Source organism: Xyrauchen texanus, chromosome 30, assembly GCF_025860055.1.
Source record: "Xyrauchen texanus isolate HMW12.3.18 chromosome 30, RBS_HiC_50CHRs, whole genome shotgun sequence".
NCBI lineage: Eukaryota > Metazoa > Chordata > Actinopteri > Cypriniformes > Catostomidae > Xyrauchen > Xyrauchen texanus.
The window spans coordinates 10,382,078-10,392,588 of record NC_068305.1 but is presented as its reverse complement, the minus strand read 5'-3'; the positions used below and the strand labels follow the sequence as shown (position 1 = coordinate 10,392,588).

Below are 10,511 nucleotides of genomic sequence, written 5' to 3'. Positions count from 1 at the left end.
ACAACATGAGAGAATACAGCTTTAATAGGAACTGCGAACCAATTCTTTATTGGAGTTCAATACATTTGTAGGGGAACCCGGAAGGATAATTCGCCACTGGTTCCCTCTGGATTTTCATAATGTCCGTTTTGGATTTATGAGGAGAAATAAGGTCTGTGGTAAACAATACTTGAAGATGTTTGGGTGTTTTGTACTATAACATACCCCAAACGTGAATTTTGAAGTCGCCGTGTGTTGTAAAAAATGTGTTTCTAACAGGTTGATAAATAAGGACTACAAATGCCACAAGCATGTAAGTGGGCGTGTCAGACGAAATTGAAAACCACGGTAGTTCTCATTTAGCAACTTGTTAGCTATATACTTTTTAAAACAAACAGCTTCAAAATTCACGTTTGAGGAATGATGTAAATTCGTGTAATTTGAATTATTTGTAATGTTGTAGAACAAATCGTCAACGTGTCCTTAATGTTTACCACAGACCTTATTTTACTCATAAATCCAAAACTGCAATCAAAACCCAGAGGAAACACATGGCTACGAAATAGGCTACAATTTCTAAACCCCGTTTTTTGAAAAGCTCCACAGATGATAACTTAAAGTGAAATGTGCCTGAGGTTATTCTGTTGTAGCAAGTGTATTGAGCTTCTTGTGTAAAACAAAAAAGTTATTTTAGAAACCACATTAAAGGACAGGTTTATTCCGCTTGTATCCATCCTGCCCAGGAGCGTTCCAAAAGGTGGCCGCCGAGTGGACCGACTTGCCTTTAAAGGGACTTTGCTAATATACAGAAATAAACACAACAATTAGGCCCATATTACATTAATTAAATCCTAAAATAATTCATTAAAAACATTTGTTTGCTCATTTTTCTTTCAATAACAGGGCTGAATGGTTCTGCTCGAATCTAGCAGTTTGATGGATACAGTCTGTGTAAACCTTGAGAAAATGGAATAGGATTATCATCTCCCTGCCATGCAGTAAAAACGGGTACAAAGGATGTTACTCCCAGGGTGTCAGAAATGTACATTTTAAAGTTAAAAACTGTCATAAGATTTTAATTATCAAGACACATTTGAGAAGGACAAGATCATTTGATGTGTTAAAAATTAGGTACTTCTCACGCTATGATAATTTCGTTAATATGTCATCTAATCATTACTTCAGCAAAGAACATGGGGTTTATGTTTTTATTGCTAAAAAGTAATAAGTCACCAACAGTTTGTAGCCTATTAGAGCAAAGTACCAATTTTCACCATACCTTTGCATACACAAAAGCAGCTGAGAAACATTAGAATTTTACTGAACAAAAGAGCCAAAATTCTGATCCAGGATAGACTGATGATTGCAGCCCAATGAACAAATGCAACAGCAATAAATGTTTCAGATCAATAAAACTCAAAGAAGAGTCTGTGGGTCACTGCTGCGCATGATTTTTATTCCAGCACAATTTAATTGTGTTTGTAAAATGGCTGGGTAGCTAAGAAGAGAAACAGAAGTACAAAATGAAAATTATGGACCATTCTATCATAATTTGGTTAAATTGCTAATATACAGATATATCTCACACTGTTTTTTTAAACATAAAACCATACTTAAGAAAACAAAGTTACGTCTCCATCCGACAAACAGCGAGAATGAAATGAGGAACCCAATGTCTCTCACATTGGAAGAAGTTTGTGGTGACGTAGCCTGCTCTGAATGCAGTCAGCATCTAACTTATCTTTAGTCTTCTGGCATCATTCACATTTCAATCTGGCAAGCTATGAAAAACAAATCCATTTCATCATTTCTACAAACATCTAAATTTGTACATCGAAACATTGCCACAACATGGGTATTTTATTTTTAGTGCGTTATTGCTGGACCACACCTATATTCCCTTTCAACATGAGCACACAAAAAACGATGCAATCATGGCATTCTCCCCATCAACACACACAGACAGATCCAATTTCACACATGACAAACATTAGGCTTTCAACAATTTTGTTTCAAGCTTGAGGAAAATGTTTCCTTTTAGCTTGTTAAGCTCGGATCCATTTTTCTCAAGATAGTCAAAAGCTAGTCTCAAAAATGTTGTGCCTTTACACAACATTTCATCTTTGATCCTTCTGTTCAAGAATGGGTTATGGCTGATATAAATAGACAAACAGCTGTTGAAGGAATCGTTCACCCCAAAATAAAAATTCTGTCATCATTTACTCACCCTCATGCCATCCCAGATGTGAATGACTGACTTTCTTCTGCTGAACACAAACAAAGATTTTTAGCAGAATATTTAAGCTTTGTTGGTCTATACAATGCAATGAATGGTGACCAGAACTTTTAAGCTCCAAAAAGCACATAAATACAGTATAAAAGTAATCAAAATGACTCCAGTGGTTTAATCCATATCTTCAGAAGTGATATGCTAAGTGCAGGTGAAAAATCAATATTGAAATCAACATTTTTACTACAAATCTTCACTTTCAAACAGCCCTCCTAAGCGCACCTTTGTTTTTGGAGTCACATTCTTCATGCATATCGCCACCTTCTGGACAGGGAGGAGAATTTATATTAAATAAATATCATACTGATCTGTTTCTTACCCACATGTAATATATTGCTTAAGACGACATGGATTAAACCACTGGAGTCTTATGGATTAATTTTATGCTGCCTTTGTGATTTTTTGGGTATTCTAAGATCTGGCCACCATCACTTGTATTGTATGGACCTACAGAGCTGAGATATTCTTCTAAAAATCTTCAATTGTGTACTACAGCAGAAATAGTCATATTTGCCTGGGATGGCATGAAAGGAAATTTCATTTTTGAGTGAACTATCCCTTTTAAGGAATATTTTGTCCAAAAATGACCACTGACATTCACTGTATGGAAAAAAAGTTGAAAAGTGAATGGTGACTTAGGCCATCAATCGGCATCTCCTTTTTTGTTCCACAGAAGTCTGTCAATGAGACTCACAAGATGCAACAGAGATGTTTTCTCTCAGAATTATGACCATAATCCATCCTTGATTCTGTCCGGCAGCAGTTATGAAACATTGTTTCATTTGATGATCCAAAATGAGCGAATGTGATCACCCCAGAGGAGCACAAATGGCAGCAGAGACGACGCTCAGATACCGAGAGCAACTACAGCACCTGCCGGGACAGATGCTCCATCTGCTTTTTCTGCTTTCTTGAACATTGATGATGTTTCAAAACTAAAAATGCTTAAACGGACTCGATGAAGGGCTGCAGTTACAGCTCAGACTCCTTTCTGTGCAGGATTAAACACCCCATAAAAATGTTTTTAAAAAAGAAAATAGAATGAAATTAAAATCTCAACTAGTAAACAGATATTCGCTGGCACTGATATAACATGAAAGCTACCAGACATTATGAGCATCTAAAAATAATAAAGGAAATGGGCAGTCACACACAATCACACAGGCAGGTTACGCTGTCACATTTACAGATATGAGAAAAAAAATTAAAAATAAACTAAAATTTAAAATCCTTTTTAGGACAATAAACAAGTTCATTCATTAGAATGTCTGACCCCTCTTTGACCCCCAGATATAAGCATATGGCTTAAATATTTGTAAAACGTTTGAGTTGAGGGGTATTTGTCCTATTGAATCGGTTGTGTGGCAGCTGTTTGGTGCACCTGGATGTGTCTGTATGGCGTTGACAGTGGAATGTCCACCAAAGGATACCATCTTCTGGCCAAGATATTGTTTGTTAACTAAATTCCCCAGATTTCCTCTTCAAACTATAGGCGCAGAGTCAGTGTAAACATCACAATTATTCTACCATTGCGCAATACTGACAAAACACAAAGAAAACAGCATCCAGTCGACAAAACAAAAATGCCATTTGGGAGAAATAACATGTGTGCAGCACAAACCGAGGGTCTTCCGTTGGGGGGGCACAGAATGGGCGAACAATGATTCATAGTGCAATGAAAGCCAAAGGAGGCTATTTCAAAGAGGACAGCAGTCTCAGAAAAATTCAGTCATCCTATTTGGGAGTTAGTCTCTTAACGATAAAAAAGGGGGGTGGAGATGCTCACGTGGCAGGACATGAAAATGCGAGAACATAACAGATCTATCTCTGGCTTATTCCTGAGCCTAATTTTGATTGTAAGTAAAAACAAAACACAAAACAAAGTGTGTCCACATGTGCATGAGTAAACATTGAAATGTGCATAATCTTCTCTCTGCATGTGAGCTCGCATGTTTAAACGTACTGGTTCTAATGAAGATCTAAAGGATAGACAAGTCTGCGCAAGCAGCTGGGATTGGGTGGATGTCCAAAGTAAGGATGAAACTAGAGTCGATTTGCAGGTTACATTCAACCATCCAGCAGAGGAGAACGGCAATCGGAGCTCTTGGTCTCTGGCTTTATCCCTCCTTTATCCCACGTGTCAGGGTCTCCTCAGAGATGTCAGAAGAACCAACAGTAGATGTGATGTAGAATGCTGTACCACATGTAGCCTGAGGCAAAGGCAAACGTTTGAACAAAAAACAGCCAAACGTAGTCAAGGGTCATATTTCGGGAAACCAACTCCTTTTGGCCATCTAGTGGAGGGAAAGATCCTGCAAAAAATGTGACACAATGAATAAACAAATAGAAGCGAGTGTCAACAAGTGTTATTCAAATTTAAGAAAACTAAAAATGATAACTTAAGGCCGAAACATAATTCACGTAGGTACGCAAAAGTGAGCGCTTGGTCAACGCATGGCCAATGCGTGATCCAGTTGTACATACATTACGTGCACTCTTATGTTGCTCTGGCGGTTACAAACATCAGACCGCAAGAGGGCAAATAATTTTTTAGGTGTGACCACGAAACCGGTGCCACATCAGAAAGCAGGAAAATGCTGCCATCGGAGGCTGTATACGGAGGCAGGATGAAAATAAGGTACTTTTCAAACTATTCATAGACCAGTTCCTTATTAGTTCAATTCATTCAAAACAGCTGTCAGTTCAGCCATTAACTGATTAGACAGCAATTCAGCTGCCTACATTTTCAGATGCAGCTCGGATGTGGTAGATGAGTCGAGTGGGGAGACATGGGAAAAAACACAAGTTTGTTTGTCTGGGGACAAAATGTTGTATATATTTTTCGAAAAGATTCAACTCAAATTGCTGACCGAGTCCGCCATGACAGTTGTTGATTGAAAGAAGAAAATTTGCTCTAGTGGAACTCTGAGAATGCAGCGTGTACTTATGTTGTGTTATTTGAGCGCGGACACATAGAGTATGTTTGGCCCTTAAATGTTAACTGAAGCATAAAATTGAACATAACTGCACAAAACTGAAACTACAAAAAAGAACTGCATTATCTAAAAACATCTGTATGACTCCATATATATCCGGTTTAAGTCAGACGTTTACATACACCTTAACCAAAAACATTTAAACTTTTAAAGTTTTTCACAATTCCTGACATTTAAATATTAGAAAAGTCTTAGGTCAGTTAGGATCACTATTTTAAGAATGTGAAATGTCAGAATAATAGTAGAGCAAATTATTTATTTCAGCTTTTATTTCTTTCATCACATTCCCAGTGGGTCAGAAGTTTACATACACTTTGTTAGTATTTGGTAGCATTGCCTTTAAATTGTTTAACTTGGGTCAAACGTTTCAGGTAGCCTTCCACAAGCTTCTCACAATAAGTTGCTGGAATTTTGGCCCATTCCTCAAGACAGAACTGGTGTAACAATCGGGTTTGTAGGCCTCCTTGCTCACACAAGCTTTTTCAGTTCTGCCCACAAATGTTCTATTGGATTGAGGTCAGGGCTTTGTGATGACCACTCCAAAAGCTTGACTTTCTTGTCCCACAAATGTAGAGGTATGCTTGGGTTAATCGTCCATTTAGAAGACCCATTTGCAACGAGCTTTAACTTCCTTGCTGATGTCTTAAGATGTTGCTTCAGTATATCCACATAATGCCATCTATTTTGTGAAATGCACCAGTCCCTCCTGCAGCAAAACAACCCCACAACATGATGCTGCCACCCCATGCTTCATGGTTGGGATGGTGTTTTTCGGGTTGCAAGCCTCACCCCTTTTCCTCCAAACATACCGATGACCATTATGGCCAAACAGTTAAATTTTTGTTTAATCAGACCAGAAGACATTTCTCTAAAAGTAAGATCTTTATCCCCATGTGCACTTGCAAACTGTAGTTTGGCTTTTTTATGGTGGTTTTGGAGCAGTGGCTTCTTCCTGGCTGAGCAGCCTTTCAGGTTATGTATACATAGGACTTGTTTTACTGTGGATATAGATACTTGTCTACCCATTTCCTCCAACATCTTCACAAGGTCCTTTGCTGTTGTTCTGGGATTGATTTGCACTATTCGCACCAAACTACAGTCATCTCTAGGAGACAGAATGCATCTCCTTTCTGATCTGATAGAACATGTGTGGGCAGAACTAAAAAAGCATGTGCGAGCAATGAGGCCTACAAACCTGACTCAGTTATACCAGTTCTGGAACTAGACAAAGTTCCAGCAACTTACTGTGAGAAGCTTGTGGAAGGCTACCCAAAACTTTTGACACAAGTTAAACAATTTAAAGGCAATGCCTTAATATCAAATATTAACAACTTGGATGTAAACTTCTGATCCACTGGAAATGTGATAAAAGCAATAAAGGCTGAAATATATAATTCTCTGACATTTCACATTCTTAAAATAAAGTAGTGATCCTAACTGACCTAAGAAAGGGAAAGTTTTCTATGAATAAAAGTCAGGAATTGTGAAAAAATGAGTTTAAATCTATTTGGCAAAGGTAAACTTACGTAAATGTAAACTTCTGACTTAAACTGACATACATTTATATATAGCATTTATTAATCTTGGTTCATTTAAATCTTGGCGAATTATTAAAATACTATTCTTTATTGCTCGTTTAAATTAGTTCAGCATTAACTAATGTGTAATTTGTGTAGAAATTAACACACCACCTTCAAATTTAATGTATTGACTGCCAATATTTATCAGCCAATTGTTGACCAAATTAAAACCATCAGCATATCGGTTATAAGCATTTTAATTTTTTTTATTTTTCCATAATGTGGTTGGCATTTCTGTGGAATTGCCAAACATATATGTTTTATCATATACAGTACATACAAAAATGTAGTTCTGTTGTTTTAAACTGCAAAAAAAAAGTACTACTTTGTTTTAGAAGTAGAAAATAACCTTTTCATCAATCATCATGTTTTCATATTTAGTTATTTTTGTATCGTTTTAAAAATATATATTTTTATCTTTAATTGTGGCTTTCTTTAAAATTTTGGTCTGTCGTGTGTTCAACAGATCAAATTCATGTTCAATAGAAATTATTTATTGTTAGAAAAGTAAAACAAAAATAAAAAATATTTAACATAATTCTACAGTAAAACTGTGATCTGATGACAAAATGAGGTCAGTGGCAAAATATCAGTATCGGCCTATAGATTGTTTTGTTCAAATCGGTATCGGCCAAAACTTTTCATATTGGTGCATACCTTGTATTTGACCATTTCACCCATATTTCAGTAATAACAACTTTCTAAACTATTTAAGGGTGTTAACATGAATGCCAAGTTGGTAGGATTTGGTCTTGGCAAACTATATCAGCTATGCTGCAAAAGAGTAAGTATGAAGTATAAAACTTCCATACACTTGTGTCAACATGTTTGAATTTAATGAAGAATATTTACAAAAAAGTGACAAAATTCAATAATTGACAAAGTACCTGTCTTGTAGAAGTGAGCCAGAAGTTTCTCCTTTTCCACGAATCGCTGATACAGCCAATCTGTAAGAGCGTCTGGCTGAACTGGGACGTCCTTGATAGGGTATGTCCTAAAAATAATAAAGTGAGAACTCAAAATGAATTCATAAACAGTCACAAGCAGAATTATAAAACGCACAGTTCCTGCTCTGAATATAATTGATAAATACAGCGTTCCAGGTGTGCAAAAATAGATGACATGCTATGATTTCAAACTGTTCAGTATCACGGCCAGCACCTACAGAGGCCAGCTATTCATCTAAGTTTACATGTCAGGAATGAAATTATATTGCGGAAGGTGCTTAATGAATTTGCTTAATAAAATAATGTTTGAATGAAAATATGTAGTAACGTTACATAAAAGCAATAAAGGTACAGAGGCCATACTATATAGAAAAAATATTAATTCTGTTCCATGTTATACCTAACAATGCCCTTTAGCATGGCTATATTTACAATATAGCAAAGCTTTTTACACATACTGCTTAAATATAGTATAACAGCTATGATATGACCTTTTCGAACACTTGTTCTACAAGCTACTGTGTAACACCATAGTCAAATCAGACACGATGCGATTCCAAGCAATTTGTCTGTCCGAACTAAACGCAATAACGCTGTGTGACAATCACAGCCAATCAGACAATTTTTGATGTTTAGTGTACAGTTAGGAGTCGAATTTTGAACCAATGAGAGTGTGTGGGGGGGGCTACCTGGTGGACGCAAAAATGAAAGCCAAGCCATCGGCAGAATGTCCAGATTGTTGACGTGGTTTGGTAGGACTAAACCTCTGATAAATATGGAAGACATACCTTCTAACGAGTTTCGCTTTATTACATTTGGTAGCTTTAGGATTTGATGTAAGAAATGAGGCACTGTTTGCGATAGTGCAAGCTTGCGATATTCACTGATCCTGATTTTGCCCTCTTTCTCAGTCATCTAATAAAAATGGAAAAAACAGCAAACAGCTAAAATCTGATGAGTTGAGGAACAAAGTAGCAGGTGGGACAGGCGGACAAGGAGTGTGAGAGATTACGTAAATTAGATCACATAAAAAACAAATACTAAATTAAATTAAATAGATGAAGGGTTGTTTAGGCAGGGAATGAAGACAGCTTGAGCGCGAAAGTCTAACGGGCCCTGAAGAAAACAGATGAGCTTGAAGTACAAATGATCCTGATGATCCGTCTTCATCAGATCTCCTGCAGTTAGTTTGGTGAATTGGAGAGCTTAGCTCTTTACGTTTCTGAGCCGCGAATGGTGTGATGGCCTCAGCGTTTGTGCTGATGAGATGTTCAGGCTGATGACAGCACGTTTTGCTAAGACACTGCCCGAGCTGAGACATACAAACACCACTGACTGCAATGCCTCTAACAAACAAACAAATACTAGAGAGGGTGGGATGCACAAAACATTACAACATTGCAAATTACAATTTCCGGACTAATCCAGCTTCTGCTTTTTCCCTTTTGTTGAAGAAACACAGTAAGCTTCCTTTTCTGATTGTACGAATACACATGACCAAATTCAGTAACACATTATATTGATGTATGTGGCTGTATGAAACACCAATGATACAGTGACACTAATGATAATGGGAGACCGGGGGCAACTGTGATATTTTCTTTTTACTTTTAAGCCATCTTTTACTCATGAAACCTATAGACCATTTCAAGCATGTAAACAATAACAATAAATTCAAAAGCTAGTTTTCGCACAGCACTTCCGGTATCATTAACGAATCCTTTAACTAGGATTCAGAGTTAACATTTTCCTCAAACAACATCAAACATCTGAAGTGACTTATCTAGACATTTTGTTGATACAGAGCATCTTGCGGGAGAGGCGATGAAAATATATCATAGTTTAGATCAGGGGTGACCAACCCTGCTCCTGGAGAGCTACCTTCCTGCAGAGTTTAGCTCCAACACACCAGCCTGTCATGTTCAATAATCCTAAAGACCTTGATAAGCTGGTTCAGGTGTGTTTGATTAGGGTTGGATCTAAACTCTGCAGGAAGGTAGCTCTCCAGGTATGAGGGTTGGTCACCCCTGGTTTAGATGCTAACAATTATTTCCTCTGATATGGGGATGCCTGGGTAGCACAGTGGTAAAGACCCTGGCTACCACCCCTGGAGTTCACTAGTTTGAATCCCAGGGCATGCTGAGTGACTCCAGCCGGGTCTCCTAATCAACCAAATTGGCTCACACTGGTTAACCTCCTCGTGGTCGCTATAATGTGGTTCGCTCTCGGTGGGACGCGTGGCGAGTTCTGCGTGGATGCCACGGTGGATGGCGTGAAGCCTCCACACGTGCTATAGCTCTGCGGTAACGCGCTTAAGTCATGTGATAAGATGCGTGGATTGACGGTCTCGGACACGGAGGCAGCTGAGATTCGTTCTCCGCCACCCAGATTCTGGTGAGTAACTATGCCACCACGAGAACTTAGAGCACATTGGGAATTGGGCATTCCAAACTGGGAGAAGAAAGAAAGAAAGAAAGAAGTATTTTTAGGTAAGTCAGATCACTCGGCAGACATCTTTGGAATGCTCTCGGGCAGCTATTTGCCATGTAAACAAGCAGCATACTAGTGAGTTTAAAGTCCAAAATCTCCAAAACAGTTAGACAAGATTACGATCAAAGAACATATTTCAAATTAGCAGTAAAATCTGACAACACTGGTATCATAAATGGTGCTTCTTTACCTCAGATTACACTAAAAAACTAATTTTGCTGGCTAGTAT

General features: G+C 37.8%; 1 protein-coding gene across 1 annotated transcript in view; it reads right to left on the bottom strand.

The window, feature by feature from the left end:
- Positions 1-1,178: 1,178 nt before the first annotated feature.
- The window catches only part of lpgat1 (lysophosphatidylglycerol acyltransferase 1), a 59,974-nt gene continuing 50,641 nt past the window's right edge, over positions 1,179-10,511 (bottom strand). The window contains exons 7-8 of the mRNA XM_052098668.1: positions 7,733-7,839; positions 1,179-4,581 (exon numbers count right to left, since the gene is read on the bottom strand). Of these exons, the coding sequence (XP_051954628.1) occupies positions 4,430-4,581; positions 7,733-7,839 (259 nt within the window). The 3' untranslated portion in view covers positions 1,179-4,429. The remainder of the gene's footprint in view (positions 4,582-7,732; positions 7,840-10,511) is intronic.